Here is a 19,230-nt window from a genome sequence, read left to right on the forward strand (position 1 = left end):
TATGGACCATCTTTAATGTCGTTCGCCATAAAGATGCAAACGTGCTCTAATATCAACGGATGCAAAACAAAAGCAAGAACAATAAAGATTCAATAAGACTTTATTACTCAATTCATGATGCCTATAAAAGGCTTACAAACTCTTTACCTAGAGGTTGTAAAGGGATCTAATTTGGCAAGTATGCCAAATTTTGGAAAACCGGAATTAACATTAAATTCCTCCAATTAAGCATTTAAATAAAAGTAGGAAATTCATAAAATAAAGAAAGCATATATTTTCTCAAAATATAATAAAAACGGAAGTTGCCTGAAAATTAGGGAAATTGAGATTCGGAAGCCGAAACAGTGGAATTTGAGAATCAACCGAGCTCGTGCTTGTAAAGATCTTTCCGTTGGTATATCGCACATCTCCAACTACGTATGGATCAAAAGTTATGGGTTTCTTTTGATCCTGTTTGTTATGTTCCCATTTTTGTTATGTTCCCATTTGTCCATAAATGTTTCCGCTAGATCTTTGGTATGTTCCAAATCAAAAGGGTTACTTTTTCTCATAAAAGGCGTTGACGGGGTCAAAGTGGGCAGTTGCACAAGGTCCAATTTATTTTTATTATATATATTAATTGAAAAATAAAAATTTATAATAACGATACGAGCCCTTTTTATCTAGCTCGTCCCGAACTTTTGAAGATTTTTAATTCCTTAGGACCAACCCTATTTTTTTTCTTTTGTTTGATGGTGTTTTGTTTGCTGATGTAACGCTGGCCAAGAAAGCCAAGTGGGCTAAGTAAATGTTTTAACCCAATCCCCCAACACTTTTAATCCAGTAACCTGAACCTAAATTTGATGAGGCCTATTCTATTATAAAGAAAAATGATCCATAAATAGGATTACTCTAAAAGTCTATAGCAGCCCTAAGGTGTTATGAACAATAACATCGGTAGATTTTCAGCCCTAATAATTACATCTAAGTCGTATTAAAACTTCATGCATTAAAAGAATCTGAATTGATACATTAATATTTTCACGACTTTTGTAGCAGGTTTTCCAAAAGAGTCTGGAGTAGTCCATTTTACACGGAAGACCGTGAACATTTTATATTTTAATGAGAATTTAAATAAGTTTTAATTTAAGTAATAAAATTACTATTATTTCTCTGGATGATGCTTGCATTAGTAGTACTGTTATGTTTAAACTACAAACTACTTCAAATGTCACCTGTGGGGGTAATTTATACTATATCATAATATGCCGAAATGACTGAGAGATTCAGCAATCTTTTAGGGCTATGTTCAATGATTAAGGCATTCATGTCTTTTGTTCAGACAAGATTAAGCAAAAAAAAAAAAAAAAAAAAAATTACAATTTTTGTCCCATTCACATCAGACTAATAAATGTGAAACACAATAAAAGAGGGTCTTTTTAAGTCTTGGACAGCCATACAATATGTACTCAAAGCCTAGATTTATTATTATTATGAACATTGCCATTAATAGTAGGGGGTCCTGCTAATTGGTTTAAATTTCAAGGCAAACACAGCCCATAAATGTGCATTACAATTCAGTCAACAATATCAAACAACTAGGCTTTGAGTAGTGAGGGAAATGCCATATTAGATTAGCCAGGTGGCCAGTTCATTTGTCGTCCCCCAAGGAGGTGAACATGAAGATGGTAAACAGATTGGCCTGTAAAACATTGTATATAAAAAATAAAAATGCATCAAAACAAAATTAATAATAATAATAATAATAATAATAATGATATTAATATAAAAGTATAAAAGTATACATACACCCATTTGGTCCATCATTGATCACAATTCTGAAACCTTCTTCAAGGCCTTCTTGCTTTGCTACAACCTTTGCAGTGTACAGAAGATGACCAAGAATCTCACAATGCCTCTCCTCAGCCTACAAATACAACATCACATGAAAATGAAATCAAACCATACAAATTTACAAAAGTATATATATATTTTTTATAGATTAAATTAATATATGATGGTGTAAAATGTGAATATACTTAATTACCTTAGACAGACCAGTCAAACCATCCCTAACTTTTGGAATAAGCAAAATGTGTGTTGGTGCTTGAGGAGCAATGTCCCTGAATGCAAGAACCTGCCAAAGAAGAGGAGTGTGAAATTTAAGAAAAATAACAGCCCCTAAGTGCTTAACCTAATAAAGGGTGGTGTCTTTATACATTAAGCCAGATTTTTTGGCTTAACCCATTAAGTCATTCTGACCAGATTAAGTCAAAAAAAGTCTCATATTGCATTGGCATTTAGATGGTTAATTAAAAATGTTACAACCTCTTCCAAGAAGGTTGAATTCAAGTACGTACAAATTTGATCATTAAACAAATGTTGGTAGTTAGTGACTTAGTTCAAACTTCAAAGTATAAAATATCTCAACAACTAGAAGTCAAAACAGTAATGTGCTGCTACCTTATCATCCTCATAAACCACATTTGCTGGTATTTGCTTGTTAATAATCTTGTCAAAGCTGTAAAATGAGAAAAGGAGGCCAACATAAGCATATTTTAAGCTTAGAAGATATCAAAACAAGACATAATTAATGAAAACTGAAAAGTCTTTTGATGCAGTATAAATTTATAAGAAAAACTGTAAGCCCCTACTATATCAAAAGGTATAGTTACTGTTATAGCAATCACCAGCTAATCAACTAGAAAATTTTAAAAGAAACCAATCTAAATGGTAGAAACTGCTAAGCATTAAGTCTTCCATTTTAAATAAAATAGATCATTAAATCTATACAAGATTTTGTGGTAAAGTAAGAAGAGTCAAAGGTAGTTGAAGTGTACAGATATTAAGTAGAATACATGTTCAGAAGCTTCACTGGAGCCTACAACCTAAGAAGGATCAAGGATGTAGATTTAATGAATAAACAAGCAGAATGCCATTTTCGAAGATTTAATGAATACACCACTTTATAGAGGGTAAAATACATTAAATAGCAAGTTAGCAACCAATTGTAACAAATGCTCCAGTTTGGTCACTCAAGAAATGTTTGTACACGAAGAGAAGATAATCAATTCAAGTTCCTTGCTCTCTGGTCTCTACATTTGGGACCTATCAAGGAGATATATTTGTGATGAACTATTACCAAAAGCCATGGCAATTTTTTGCATTTGAATAACATCGTAAATCGACTTGCAAAACCCTAAAGTTATCCCTGTTTTGGGACTTAGGGAGTATAAAACGACAGACACGGGTTTAGTTAACGAATCAGTGGTACAAAACATTAATTATACAATCAGGAGCACGATGACAACGGAAAGCCATAGATAAGCCCACGACAACAGACGAGACGATGTAGATCAAAAGGTTATGTGGATAATCATCCAGCACTAGCAGATGAGTAAATAGTGGCAGAGGAAGAGTGTACATGGTGGGAGAGTCGGAGGCAACGGCAGCAAGAGCTGCGTCTTTCTCAGACGCCATCGCAGAAGACTGTTGGGGAGCACCGGAAATGTGAGAGTTGAGTACCTGTAGCCGCTTACAGCTGCTCATTCGTATGCATTATTTTCCTTTTTCCTTTCATAGAAAAAAAGTGACTACCTAATTTAGAATAAATTACATGTTTCGTCCCTTAGATATGTTACTGGTTATGGATTTCGTCCTTAAGACTATTGTTTTATACAAAACTTTAAAAATGATCCCTGTGGTTTTCGAAAATATCAAGTTTAGTTTCTAAGTTCAAAAAACCTCACGGATCATCCCTATGGTTTCAAAACTTTTAACATTTGGTCCTCCGTAACCATTTAACCGTTAAGTCAGGGACATTTTTATCATTTCACTACATAGGGACCATTTATGAGGTTTTTAATTACTTTTTTTTAAATAAATAAATATTTAATCTCTATATTAATAAAAGAGTAGTTCTTTTGCCATGTGTTACCATGTTAAGTATTGTAATTAATATCATGGTACTTTTCAATCTATTAATTCTCCATTTCAAATTTCAAATTTCAAAATTTAAATCACATTTTAATTACATTAAATTAATAATATTAGAATAAAAATAAAATAAAATTTATACCAATTATAATAAAATAAAATTTATACAAGTTATAAGATGATATATTTTACGTATTTATTTGAATCAATGATTATAATTTTATATATAACTAAAAAATATCTTTTAATCAATAAGTTATTTAAAATTATTAATTAATAGTTTTGAGTTTTTACTTAGAAAGTTTAATTAATTTTCTAACCGTGGTTCTCACGGGTTATAAACTAGTATTTAATATGCAAGGGGTCCCACTCCATCTCTTTCTTTCTCTCTCTCTCTATCTCTCTCTCTCCCTCCCTCCCTCTCTCTCTCTCCCTCCCCTCTCTCTCTCTCTCTCTCTCTCTCTCGTTAAGACGCATCACCCCAAACACCCTCTATTATTGCTTTGATCGACCCTTGTTTTCCACGAAGCCACAACTCCGATGAGATAAGCTAACAGTCTTATGGTGAGTTTGGTGATGATCGTAGAGTTTCAGCTCCTTGGATTTTGGAATATGATCAACCATCTAGGGTAAACGAGGTCGATAATTGGGGGGTGACGAAGAAACCTATGATGCCTTCTTATAACGAGATTTCTAGAGCTGACGAGATTGATAATTGGACGGCGAGCAAGGAGCCCATGCCACTCACCAATTCTTCTAATTCCGGTCCTGGTTTTCGGGATTCCGGTGGTTCTGAAGATGATTGTTAGAAAAGGGGAGTTGTGCCTCGTGATGGTGATCAGGAACGACCAACGGAACGCCGACGTTTGGCGTTAGATCCACCAAAGGGTGAAAGTGCTCCAGTTGAGCCATCGGCGCACACCAATAAACCGAGTCCTTTTGGGGCAGCTAGGCCCAGGGGCTGGGAAAGGTTTGGTTCACAAGAAGGTGGATTTGGAAATTGATGCTAAGAAAAGTAGCAGTCGGCCCACGAGTTCACATTCCGGCAGTTCAGTAGAGTGACGGACTGCATTGCAACCACAGGGATTAGAGAAGACAAGGTCTAAGGTGAACCCTTTTGGCGATGCTAACTCCAGAGAAGTTTTGCTTCAAGAGAAAAAGGTATTGATTGCAGAAAGATTAATGTAGAGTTGGAGCGTCGTCGGCTTGGCAGGTTAGTATTCCTATCTATTATTTTCTATTCTTCTCTTGACACTTGATGAACATCTCTGGTCTTTGGCTATGTGAAATTGGGTATTCCATTCAAGCATCATCATCATCATCATCATCATCGAGAAACTGTAGAAATATTGCATATTAATCTTCATACTTGGTCTTTTAGTAACCTTTGGTGTTTCTATTGTGAATACCCATCATCATAATAAATTGTTGAGCCTTTTAATTTTTTGTCAGGTCTGACATAGAAGAAGCGATAAAGAATTTGAAGGAAGAGATAGATTATCTAAAGAGAGAATAGAATTCTGGTTCAGATGCAAAAAACGAATTTAATGGAAATGGAAACCAAAGCAGCAGTAGTTTAAGTGACAGAATACTTGAAAAAGAAAGGAAACTGGAACAACTAAACCATGATCTAGATTACAAAATCCGGTTCGGTCAAAAACCAGTTGAACGAACTGGTTTGGGGTTGATTGATGATTCCATAAGTTTTGACTCATCAGAGATACGTGGCAATAATAGAGATCATTCATGGGTAGGGAAGGGTGATGACAGAGAGACAAAGATGATAGGGGAAAGTCATGAAGAAGATGAAGAAGAGAATGAGGTTAAGGAGGATCGGTGCACATGGAGAGAGAGAGAGAGAGAGAGAAGTGTGGGACCCCTTGTAGAGAGAGAGAAGTGTGGGACCCCTTGCATATTATATTTATTTATTTATTTAAAAAAAGTAATAGAAAACCTCATAAATGGTCCCTGTGTAGTGAAATGACAAAAATGCCCCTGACTTAATGGCTAAATGGTAACGGAGTTAGCCGGAATGATCAAATGTTAAAAGTTTTGAAACCACAGATACGATCCATGAGGTTTTTTAAACTTAGGAACTAAACTTGATATTTTCGAAAACCACAAGGACCATTTTTGAAGTTTTGTCTTGGACTGTCATTTTAGTTTCTATTTATTTTATCCATGGTCACCACTTAGATGATGTTATTTATGTTTCCTTGAATGAATATAAAATGATATTTTACCCTTTTTAAACTAAACCATATCATACCACCGGTAATATGTATCCATTATGCAGATGGGGACATATTTACCATTTTTAAAAATGGTTAAGGTTTGGTGTTTACCGTATGCAAAAAAAGAAAAAGAGTCATTTTGAGAGAGAGAGAGAGAGAGGTGGTGTTTACCGTATGCAAAAAAAGAAAAGGGTAAATTACACCGTTGGTCCCTCGTGCACATGCCAGAAAGCATGTGTAGTCCCTATTTCCAAAATTTAACTCGTGCAGTCCCTCGTTGTTATTTATCTTGCATGGTTAGTCCCTATACACGTTAACTGTTAAATCCTTCCGTTTAAGCTACCCACGTGCCTTGCACGCAGGGGCATTTTCGTCTTTTTAGGGTTTGTGTCCATATTTAATGCCGTTACACCTTAAATCTTATAAAGAACACTGCAACCCTCTTTTCCTCTGTATCCTCTCGTTCGTCTCTTCCCCTCGTTCGATCGATTTCTTCCAAATACATAACAATGATCGATATTAAATGCAATTGTGGAGCCACTGCAGTGATTCGCACATCTTATAGCAAAAGAAACCCTGGGAAACTCTATCATGCTTGTACAGTAAAGGTAAGGTTAATGATTTCAATTTCGTTCTTTGTCTTCTCTAATTTTGCCCTAATTCTTCATCTACTTTAATTGGTTCAGGGACCATTATGCAAGTTCATAGGATGGGTGAATGATTATGATCAGGACTGTGATTGTATGGCGTTTAGGATGAAACTTGAAGAACAAAATCGCAAATTGAAGCTTTACCTAGTTATTAGTTGGGTTTTTTTTGTTTCAGTCCTTATATATAAAGTGTAGGTTAAGTAATGAAGTTGTTAGTATTTTGGTATGTGTATTTTGTAATGGAGACTCTTTGTAATGTTATTTGTATTAACAAAAAAAATTCAATTTTAGTTACAATATATTGTGTAATCATAATGTGGTGTTATCAGTTGGTGTTCAAATTTAATGAAAATGTGGTATTTGCAACATATGCAATATACCATTCAATACTAGCATCCAATATAACAATTAAAAAGGACAAAAACTCTAAAATATCCAAGATAACCATTGACCATTAACATAAAGGGACATCCAAAATAACAACATAGTCTTATGGCATACAAATAGTTATCCTACACAGCAACAAAGTATCAAAATACAAAACATAACAACAAAGTAATATGGCAATAAATGCCTAACAAAAACATAGTTATCCTTCATGATCATGATACCAAACTACAAATTCTCAAAGCATGGGGCTTTTTCCTTTGTTCCCAACTCCATTTTGTACACCACCACTGCTACCTGCTGCACCTTCTCCTGTTGTATTCCCTGCTGCACCTTCTCCTGTTCCATTCCCAGTCTGTGATTGTCCCTTGCAGGTCCTTCCATTATGGCCCACATTTCCACATTTTGTGCATGTTACAAATTTCCATTTTGTGGACACTCCATCATCTTCTGTTGCAGATCTTCTTCTCTTTTTTTTTTGGTCTGCCAATAGGGACACGATACTTTGGTGGTATCAACTTGGTAGGACATGTGCTTTTTTCCCACAATAACCTCCCATTAATAGGTTCAACTTTGAAGACATACATTTCTTTCCATGTCTTGAGCCAATAAGTTGGGTGTACCTATGTCTCAGGTATTCCAACATTTTCATTGTTGAGCCTCATATCCCATATAGCTGCTATACTATGTTTGCAGGGTATGCCTGTCAGTTCCCACCTATTACATGAACAAGTTTGTTGGTCCATATTAACCACATACTGATTAGTACCTTCACTTGTAACCTGGTACTTCCCATTGCCACAGAACACTGCCCTACACTGTACTGCCCTTTCTTTAATTTTTTCAAGGGTCTTAGTGGCTGTAGGAGTTAATGGGCCATTAGCTTTATCAATTTCTTTTTGAACCATGACAATTTTCCTCATGATATACTCCCTAATAAACTCCAAGCAACTGATAATTGGCTTATCACGACCCTTCACTATCTTGCTATTCAAACTCTCACACATATTATTCAACAAAGCATCACAATGTGCCCTCCCTAATAAAACACAACTGTATTAGATTATATTTAAAAATTATACACTTATAAACATAATATTATATACCTGAGAAGTGGGATCTGGACCAGTGCTTAGGTGGAATAGAATTAAGCCAGTCATATGCTTCACTGTTAAGTTTCTTTAGTTCTTCCATGGCACTGTTGAATTGTGGTATGGTGGTATATGTTGCACATTTCCAAAGACAATCCTTGAATTCCTTGCCCCTCCATTTGCGTTTCATGTTCTCATGAAGATGCCTTAGGCAATATCTATGCTCTGCTGCTGGGAAAAGTTTCTCAAGTGCAGGCAATAACCCCTAAATCATCAAAAGAGTGAAGTTGCTTATTGAATTGTAAAACATGCATGTGAAAATGAATGGAGAACTTTATTTACCTTCTGTCTATCTGATATGAAAGTGAAGTTGGAGTTTGCATACAAACCAAGATCATCTCCTAAGTTAGTTAAAAACCAGGTCCATGAATTAAAGTTCTCTGCTTCAACAACTGCATATGCCAAAGGGTATGTGCAATTGTTCCCATCTAAACCCTGAATTATCATGTCAAACACAGTAATAAGCAAACAATTAACTATGGTTAAACATTAATCAAATACTAAAATATGATTATGCACATACCACTGCTGTCAGGATCATACCATGGTATGGACCCTTCATGAATGCACCATCAAGCCCTAGTAAATCTCTTTTCCCTGCTGCAAATCCACTTTTCAGTGGACCAAGACAAATGTATACTCGTTCAAATACCCTGGTCTCAGATGCATAACATGGTTCACTTTGCACTTGAAGTTTGACTGTAGTGTTTGGATTTCTACTCTGCACCTCCTATAAGTAGTCTCTTAGACATGAGTACTGAGCAGCAAAATCTCCCCTAATTGATTCCAGGGCTTTCGTTTTCGCCCTATGAACTTTCATGTCTGACAATCCAAGTTGGTATTTCTTCTCAAGCATCTCATGTAATGCTCTAAGTGGTATTTCTGGGTTTGCCTCCACTGTGTCAACAATCTGTTCAGAGAGAAACTTGTAGTTACATGCCCTAATTTTCCTTGTTTGAAGGCACGTATGTTGCTTTTCATAGGTCTTAACAGTCCAGTTAATGTCTTTTTTCCACTTACTCACTAGTAGGACCCATGGGCATTTATGAATAGAACCATCTTTCACTTTCTTTTTCTTTTGACTTGGTCCCACTTTGTCATTACTTTTGTTGGTCCCACCTGTTTCTAATATCCCAAGGTTTGGTATTATCCCTTTGCAAACCACTCTAATCCTATTTTTGTCATTCTTGACGAAGTCTAACTCCCTTCTACTCTGTATGGAATGAAGATAAATTTGTTGTTTAACTTCCTTGGCTGTGCTAAAAGTCTGGTGGATGTAAAATGGATCTTTGACAGCAGCTGCTTCATTCTTATGTGCTCTTCGTAAATCTCTTATCTTCTTCCTTTTTTTACTAGCTTCACCCTCATCTGAGGAAGATGCAGATACAAATTCTTCAGTGTTTATAACCTCTAATTCTTCATCACCTTCTACTGCTTCATCTCGGTCATCAGGAAAACTTCCAACCCACTCCACCTCTTTGTCAATGTTGAGGTGAAAGTTCTTCATATCAACCTCTGGATCATCTAACAAATTATCTTCATCAACTATGTAATCGCTATCTTGACTGTATTCACTATCTTCAGTGTCATCACTATCATGACTGTCTTTACTAGCTTGACTGTCTTCACCTGCTTTTTCACTATTTGGTTCATCTTGTTCCATAGGAGTCCCACCAAAAGGTTCACACCATTCATATGTATCACCCAAACCATCAACATTAGGACATGTGCTTCCTATCATTGGTTCAGTCAAAGGGCTTTCAATTCTTGGTATATAGGCAGGGGTTGACTCAACTGTTTCACTCAATGTAACAAGGAGTTGTTCCAAGGTTGTTTCAAGTAATGTACTAGGGGGTTCGTCCATAGTTTCTACATTCTCAAAAACAGGGGCTTCTTCACTAGGACAATCCCCTTAATTTGACCATGTCAATAACAAGCTTTTACGACAAAGGGACTCAGGAATTTCGTGTATCTTTATCTTTGCAGGGTTTGGGGACATTTGATACGTATGGAGCTTGGTTTCCCAAAACTCTGTATACACTTCTATCACCTTGTGTTCATACACGTATGACCTAAAGTGGTTTATATCTTCGTCACAACCCAAAGCATACAACCCAAAATCTAAATCCCAGGTTGGTCGTTTGAAATGATAATAAATACTTTTACCTGGTTCCACACAATCAAGCAATTCCATTATCTCATCCATATCATGCACCGAGAACAAGTCACTATCAATGCCATCAATATATTTCATCTTCCCCTTTATGTATTTGCGGCCTGGAAACTTCGTAAAAACTCCACCATAGTTCAATCGTATCGAGAACATACATGGATTGTCAGCTGCGAACCCAAAAAAAAATTACGTTTTAGGAACGTATAATGGATGATCAACTGAAAATGTAGAAAATTTTACCGTATGAGCTTTGGAGATCGTATTCCTCCCATTCTTGCCTAATCCTCCAGTTCACCATCGTAGAAAACTAGGGTTTTCTCGTGCAATGCTAAGGGTCGACGGAGGATGAAATCAGAAATGATCGGTTATCGAAGTCGCGCCATACTGGTTCATATATACAAACCCTGAAAAGACGAAAATGCCCCTGCGTGCAAGGCACGTGGGTAGCTTAAACGGAAGAATTTAACAGTTAACGTGCATAGGAACTAACCATGCAAGATAAATAACAACGAGAGACTGCACGAGTTAAATTTTGGAAATAGGGACTAAACATGCTTTCTGGCATGTGCACGAGGGACCAACGGTGTAATTTACCCAAAAGAAAAAGAGTCATTTTGAGAGAGAGAGAGAGAGAGAACTGCTGACAAAATATTTGGGTGAGGGGTGTTGTTTACTGCTGTTAAAAGCTGTCAAATAAGCATGCCGACAATAAAAACTGTATGACACCCTACAGCTTTAGTATATTTTAACATTTATTTTAAACTTTTTATATCGATAGTATTATATGTGGTTTTGTGAGCTAATTAAGTTTTGTGTTAAGGACATAGTTAGCATAGGCTGACCAAGACAACTTGGGCTGATTTGACATTCTAAAGTGCCTTAGAGTGAACGTCTTCTATCTTTGGAAATTCTTATAATCTACATAAGAGGGAGTTGAACATGATTTGAGGCTAAGTATGGTTTACCTATTACATTCCGAGTACAACCACTTCACATGCACACAGAAGCAACAGAAATACATAAGTACTTGCAATGATTCAACAATAGATTCAATAATTTACAAAATATTTGCAATGACAATTTGATTAAGGTTGATGGTCATGGTTGGGAATCCCAACTACGACACCACCAACACAATTCCACTTTCATCCCTCGTGAGTTCAATTCAATCCATCCATCAAGCAAATGACGAGAGTAACGATGAGCAAGGCTCTAGCTAAGATAATTAGTTTGGTTTTTGTTAAACTTTGACTAATTTTCTATTGAACTTTGAATGTTTTGGTATTGTAAGATTTATTGATAATTTATATTAGAGTTGAATATCTTTGTATGAAATTTGAATGTTTCTATTAGATTCAAGTGCTTTACAATGGTCGTGTTTGATAAAAAAAAAAACGGAACAATAAATAATTATTAAAAAAAAAAAAAAAAAAAAGCAACCATGTAACATGCCTTCCCCAAGACCCAAACATACATGTTCTAAGTCAATGGACCACTTCCTTTCCAACCTCTCTCCATGCATTAAATTTTATGTAAACTAATATCAATGCGACAACATAACTAACTTAATTCGAGAATTTGATCTTTAGTACGAACTAATTAATTAACAATTGCCAATTTATTTACGATTAAGTAGTGAAGTATCTTTTGTGATCATGCTACAAATATACAAGTTACAACCATAAAATCATGCTACACGTCTCTTTTTTCAATTCCTGTTTTCCACTTGCTCTATTATTAAACTTTTTTTTTTCGAAAACACGGAAGTCCTATGCCTCATAGCACATCTACTCTGACTCACAATCAATTAGAACTTGTACAACTGAACCCATTGTAGGCCTTTTATTTCTGTCTTCCTCCACACAACTTACACCAATCTCAACAAGTTTTACAGCTTGCTTCCTACTAAACAATCCTCCCAACCTCGAATCAATTATCTCTTCAATCCATGACTCCATTTCTTCTCCTTGAAGCTTCGTTTTCGTTATCCTTACAAACCTCATAAGCTCCGATTCCTCCTTTTCTCCTTCCTGCATAATCATATTAGAAAGTCGAATTCCCCTTGCCATTTCTAAAACCAAAACCCCATAGCTGTACACATCAACTTTTGCTGTGATAGGAAGGTTGCTAGCCCATTCTGGAGCCATATATCCTTTTGTCCCTCTGATCCTGGTAAACTCCGAGCCTTGACCACCTCTCTGAGTCAACTTTGCCAGACCAAAATCTGCAATCTTTGGTTCGAACGACTCATCTAAAAGAATGTTTTCTGGCTTAACATCACAATGAATCACCCATTCTAGGCACTCATGGTGTAAATAAGCCAAACCTTTTGCTACGCCTATGGCAACTTTGAACCTTTCTTTCCATTGAAGAAAACTCGAGGAGAACAATCTCTGGTCAAGAGAAAGATTTTCCACGTACTCATAAACTATAATTCTGTGTTGTTTCTGTGAACATAAACCCCACATTCGCACCAAGTTCATGTGGTTGATTTTACTGATTGTGCTCACTTCTGCCCAAAACTCTCCACCTTCGCTCACATCTCCTAGTCTTTTCACAGCCACCACCCTTTCATCTTCCAAAACCCCTTTATACACAGTCCCTGAGCCTCCTCTCCCTATCTCCTCCTTAAAGTTTTGTGTCGCCTTCACCAGTTCTTGATAAGTAAACCCCCTAAACTGACTTGATACCATTCGATACCCCTCTTCTAAGTTGGTTAGGATGGCATTTTTCTTAAAGAAAATCCACCACCCTAAAAAGATAACCAAAGCTTCAACCACACCAATACCTATAACAAAGGAGAAAGGATAAACCCATTTCACCTTTTTGCCAGATGATTGATACATAGATTGAGAACCCACCATAACTGTTACCTCGGGACATGTGGCCATAGAAGTAGCAAGGAGTAAGGCAGAATCTGTTGTTTCCATGCTAATTGGTACTTTCAAATAGATGGTTCCTGGGAAAGTAGGATATCTATAGCCATTGAAAAGAGCACTTTTTGTAAAGCAAAAAGCTTCACCTGTTAGCCTGTAATTAAATGCTTCACATCTACAATCTCCCAAACAGATGTCCCTACAAGCTTCGAACGACATGGGTGTAGAAAAATTTAGATCAAACCCATAGTAATCTGTATTCCGCAGTTCCAAAAATCCAAACTTTGTTGAGTTTACACTTACACATGTTCGATCGAAAGTAGGCTTACAACCCTGACTAAAATCATTAGGGTCAGTCCATTTATGACCAGGTGGGCATGAACATTCCGGTGGTACTCCATGAACACAAATCCCGTTTCTCCCACAGATTCCATGGATATTACAAGGTTGTGCAATAGCTTGCCATGAAATTGACCATAACCCAGTTGACTCGTTCAAGCTATAAATCCTGAGATTACCATCATAGTCCATGACTAGCCTCCTTTTAATCCCAAAACCCATATCTGAAGCACGAAAGTTCCACCAATCGCTGGAGTTAAATTCACCCACATCGTTAAAAACTGCCATTCTGCTGCTGTTATACGAGGTTCTTCCAAACTTCCAAACATTAAAACCAGGATCAGGACTAGGCCAGTAGACACTTGATATTTCTGGGCCATCATAAGTCAGTATTAGAACGTTAATACTGTTATAGCTTAAACCAAAATACCCAGATTCAAAGCTTCCTCTTCTTAAAGCAGATATCAAGCTTTTGCTCTTTGTTAGTGTTTGAGAAGGCAAAAGAGTATCAGTTGGATAATCAAAACTTTGCCAAAGAATCTGACCGTTTGGGTTCTTCAATACCAGATTACCTGTATTCAGCAGCACTGCTCTATCCACATCTGTCGAGGTTGTGTTTGTTTCCCACACAATCATGCCATCCAAATCTGTCAGAACCATGGCCCCATTTCCCCGAAATGTCATTTTTGATCCACGGCCATTCACAGGTGTGTTGCGGTTTGCAGTCCAAACCACGGTTCGTTCTTTGGAGTTTGTGAACCAGATTGCAAACCAATAAGCGTTGCTTTGGAAGCCATAGAAACCACATGTATAAGTGCTGTCTGGGGACCTTATCACGTTGGAATCATCATTAACAGATAGAGAGGAACCCCTCTGAAGATGATCTTTAATGGTGTTCTTTGAAGCTGATGATTTGATCAAGGAACAGAAGAGGAGGAGAAGGAATATTTCTCTCATCATCATTTGATGTTTACAATCTTTTGAAGTCAAATGTAAGTAGCTCAATGCGTTTCTTATATTACAAGTTGCGCATGCATAATTCAATCCTTATATTTATAATATTATTATTATGTGTGGACCATCTGATACGATCAATCCACTTTTTGTGTCTGAGTTGTTTGACGGTTTCGTATTCTGTCAATGGATGAAAACAATTCCCTTTTATTATATACGTATTTATTCCTTTTGTATATGTCATGGTTGACGAACTTGAAGTTTTAAAACACGTCCAATTAATTTCTGAAAGTCAATGTATCTTATAGCAATAACGCTGGTACACTTTTAAAGGTTTTTTGTAATCAAATCCACTTTTTGAGTTTTTTCACACATCAACACATATATTTTCACAAAGCTAATTTATCGATCATACCAATTTCAATTTAGAGAAAATTACCTTTTTGGTCCACATGATTATATAGTTTTTTAATCAAATCCACTGCACGTTTTTCAAATATAAAATGACACGCATAGTAATTTGATTTTGTTTCAATTTTAGTCCCCATCATACATTTTTCTGTGACTATTTTACCCTAAAACATATATATTTTTGTTTTAATTATCATTATGAGTTTTATAGATTTGAATGGCCACCTACTATTCATTCCTTCTCCGAAAACCTTAATTATCTTCTTTTTTAACCAGTTTTTTTTTTTTTTTTTTGGTAATGTCTTAAACCAATAAACCCCGTAGATTGGATTTGGACAAGAAAGAGGCTCTGACAAGAGAGATTTATGATTTCCTAAGTGTGGTTGCCCTTTAACGGGATGTAAATATATTACTGTAATGTCATTAATTAAACATAAACCAATCATTGTAGTTGACTGACAAATACTTAACATTGAATGCAACGTAAAAATTATACTGTCTCTGAGAGTAGGTTTTTTTTTTCTCTTTTATCCCAACATAAATGACCGGAAAGCTTAATGCTTAGTGAGAAAAGACTACTCTCTGTTATGTGATCAAGTTTCTTATAAGCAAACGAATCAAAGAACACTACAAATAAATTTACATAGCACAACTTTTTAGTGGCATAAAATTTTTGTGCCACTGTATTATGGTTTTTAGTGGCACAAAATTTTTGTGACACTATATTCTGATTTTTAGTCGCATATAAATTTTCGTTCCCGTTGCTTGCTAAAAGTTCATTCCCGCTTTTTCTGGCTCACCCAAAATACCTATAGAAATTTTATTAGTACCTTTGTCACAAATTAATTGTCCACATTTGATTTTTGAAGTATTTATTTTTCAACTTTGATCTTAAATATTTTCATTTTTAATACATAATACTTGATGCAAAATATACGAATGGATTGTATTTTAAATGTCTTTTCATTGCTATAAGTTTTATCAAGTAATATATAACCAGCTCTGCCCATCGATATCTCCATTCGCCTTCTCTATCCTACTAAAAGCTCATCCTTGACACACTTTAAGGTTTGTATCTACGCCGCTCTAGAATTTTCAGATTTTCAAAGTCAATTCTTGTTTGTTAGAAGTTTTTTTAGTTTCTTTTTAACCCAATTTCTTGTAATTTGTTGCAAGTCGCTTCGAAACACTGTTTTTTAATCCAGTTTCTATTACCAAGGTCGGGCACCTTCAGGCAGACGAACCAATTAGAGCTTAAAAGATGTCTGTTTACCCAAGAACATTATGTCCTTTACAAAATCTTTAAAAAAAGCATGCCCTGACCCAAAAATTGGGAGCAATACAAGGCTCCATTTGTCGAGGAGGAATGGAATGATGAAGAGTGTGTGGATCTTGATGCTTTTTTGGTACAGGAACAAAATCTGATTTCGATTCCGGTGAATGATGTGAAATTTTTGTGATAATAAGAGGAGAATGTGTTTACAAATGATATTGTTGAGTTTTTGAACAAAATTATTGATGAACCAGAGATTCTTCCTCAAGTCCCAGAAGTGGAAGAGACTGGGAATAGTTGTGATTTGAAAGATTTTCTTGAAATGGAGGATTTGGTTGGTCGACAAACCGGAATTGTCAATTCCATTCCAGAGTTTGGGTCTCTGGCGGAATTCGATTTCTACCATGAAATGATTTCAGGGTTCGTGGAGTATGGATCTGAAAACCCGGGTCTTGGGAGTGAATTTTTGAATCATGGTAATGATGTAACATCCCGTTTATTTGATAAATAATTAAATTAATTAATGAATGTATAATAGCCCTAAAATCAATAATAATATAGTAAGGTGTTGGTCTTAAGGAGCTAATTGTCACAATTTTAGAGAGTGGGGGTTAAAAGTGTAAGTTCCGGATTGGTTTTGTAAGTATTTATGAAGGCAGGGACTAAATGGTAACTCCTAGGACTTTATTTGAAGATATTTTGGAGGCAAAGGGGTTGTTTTGTAAATATTGTACATAGATTGCTATGGATTTGTAATGCTGGGGTATAAAAGGTAAATATGGGATTTATTTTGAAAGGATATTTGGATGGAGGGGTTGATCTTGACATTATGGAACTTAGTTTGTTAGGGCTCGGGTATATAGCCATACAAACCCTAACCCTAACTAAACCCTTTCCAGCCATCACCCCTTATGTCTCCCACCGGCAGCCACCCCCTTCATTGTCTCTGGCGGCGCCACCACCATTCACCCATCCGTCCTCCGACCACCTTGCTATTATATTAGTGTCTAAGTCCATAACTATTTTGGTATGTACTTGACCCGATGGTGCATGGTCCTTTTGGGTTACCTTCACCAAAGCAACTTGATAGGATGAATTATGGAGAGTAAGGATTAAATATGATTTATTAATGTATTATGAGAATAATATATTAAAGGAGAAATCATATTGTTTAATTAATATTAGTCAATAATTAATTGGTAATTAGTTTTGTGACTAAAAGAGATTAATTAAACTTAAGGGACTGGAATTGTAATTATAAGATAATTGCAATTTGGGCCATGGATTGCCTTGTATTAAAGGATGGACGAATTCTAATGGGAAACCCATAAGGAAATCGTCCATGGGCTTAATTAAAGGAGTCTATGGGTTGCTTAGGGCTTAAGCATCCAAATTAGGGTTTCCTTGTTAGATAACCCTAATAGCCCAACTATATAAAGACCCCTTAAGGCTCAAAAACGTGGCTAATGATCTTGCTAGGGTTTCTACACGTTTTTGGAAGCCTCCAACCTCTCTCCTCTTCATCCTCTTGCTCATAGTGTTTGTGAACCATTAGAGGAGTGACACTTGTGACTCTAAGCCTTCCAAAGTCAATACAAGGAGGAATTAGGATTGTTATTGCTACATAACAATCAAGGTATGATCTTAAACCTAATTACATATTAATATGATTACTTGTATGTTAGAATTAGGGTTTATAGTCTTGGATTCAAAGCATGTACAATAGAGAAACCTAGATCCAAGCATTAGGGTTTGTATGAGCACATAGGATGTCTTATGACCAAAACCCATCAGTGGTATCAGAGCCTAGCTTGGTTTCAATTGTATTGATGCATTGTGTAACTAAAAAATTCGATTTTTTGGCTTATGGAGGCTGGACTCGCCGAGTCCATGGCTGAACTCGCCGAGTCCATACAGACTCGACGAGTCCATGCCTGACTCGACGAGTCAACTTGTCAGATAATGCTTATCTCGGGATTTCTTGCTGTTTTTGCATATGGATAGTTACCTTATCATGTTAGATCAATATAAATCCGATTTTATGATATATATGACTATATTCTTGATCTAATTAAAGATAATTATCAATTAACAAGATAATTGTTTCCTTATAAGATAATTGATTAATTATTTTGAGTAAATTGATAAATTGTTTTGCAAGAAATCATTAAACAAATCAAATATGGATAATTATGTGATTAAATGTTAATTTAAAATTATTTGTTATTTGATCCTTGTTGTTATGAAAAGTTTCATATTTTCCCCTTTAAGTTTTATAATTTAAATTTGAACCCAAAAGTTTTGGAGTTTTGAAATTTAAATAGTTAAAATCCTAATGTTTTGAAAAAGGTTTCAAAACTTGCCCTCAAGTTTTGGAATTTAAAAGTTGATTAAAGGTTTAATTAGAAATGTTAAATTCTAAAACCCTAGTAATGTTTTGAAAAGTTCAAATCACACCCTTATGGTTTTATTAATTAATTAAGGAGTATAATTAAAAGAGATTTAATAAATCCATAAAGGTTTAGGTTAACCTTTTAATTGAATTAAAAGTGTAATTGTTAGAGTTAACCATATAGTATTTTAAAAGTATAAAATACACCATATACTATATATAACATTAAAAGTCTAACATTATATATATATATATATATATATATATATATATATATATATATATATATATGTATGTATGTATGTATGAGTAAAAGTCAGTCTTACCGTTAGTAGGCCTCATTCACGAAGCTGGTCTATAAGGGGTGTTTAAGGAAATTGCCTATAAAATGGCGATTGAATGGGTATCCACTCTTACCCACCGCACTCTTGACTAGTGGAGGGTCGTTAGCCGAACGGGTAGGATAGGACGAAAC

General features: G+C 35.6%; 2 protein-coding genes across 2 annotated transcripts; both read right to left on the minus strand.

The window, feature by feature from the left end:
* Positions 1-1,393: 1,393 nt before the first annotated feature.
* On the minus strand, positions 1,394-3,562 carry HIT3 (HIS triad family protein 3). Its single transcript, XM_078975986.1, has 5 exons — positions 3,404-3,562; positions 2,443-2,500; positions 2,027-2,116; positions 1,789-1,906; positions 1,394-1,681 (listed from the first exon to the last, which is right to left on the minus strand). Exons 1-5 carry the CDS (start codon positions 3,526-3,528, stop codon positions 1,614-1,616), a joined length of 459 nt encoding a protein of 152 aa, XP_078832112.1. The 5' UTR covers positions 3,529-3,562; the 3' UTR covers positions 1,394-1,613.
* An 8,547-nt stretch (positions 3,563-12,109) lies between these two features.
* LOC145015390 (putative receptor protein kinase ZmPK1) lies at positions 12,110-14,732 on the minus strand. Its single transcript, XM_078973855.1, has one exon. It carries the CDS (start codon positions 14,686-14,688, stop codon positions 12,298-12,300), a length of 2,391 nt encoding a protein of 796 aa, XP_078829981.1. The 5' UTR covers positions 14,689-14,732; the 3' UTR covers positions 12,110-12,297.
* Between the last annotated feature and the right edge of the window lie 4,498 nt (positions 14,733-19,230).

This window comes from Lactuca saligna, chromosome 9, assembly GCF_052625555.1.
Source record: "Lactuca saligna cultivar CGN05327 chromosome 9, ASM5262555v1, whole genome shotgun sequence".
In the NCBI taxonomy this organism is placed as follows: Eukaryota; Viridiplantae; Streptophyta; class Magnoliopsida; order Asterales; family Asteraceae; genus Lactuca; species Lactuca saligna.

Excerpts from the sequence above, each read along its gene's own strand:
- HIT3 (XM_078975986.1), bottom strand. The coding sequence starts at position 3,528 with ATGAGCAGCTGTAAGCGGCTACAGGTACTCAACTCTCACATTTCCGGT. Across the intron at positions 2,501-3,403 it reads GCCTCCGACTCTCCCACCAT|CTTTGACAAGATTATTAACA; the intron begins GTACACTCTTCC and ends CTCATTTTACAG. Across the intron at positions 1,682-1,788 it reads CAATGATGGACCAAATGGGT|GCCAATCTGTTTACCATCTT; the intron begins GTATGTATACTT and ends AATGTTTTACAG.
- LOC145015390 (XM_078973855.1), bottom strand. The coding sequence starts at position 14,688 with ATGATGATGAGAGAAATATTCCTTCTCCTCCTCTTCTGTTCCTTGATC.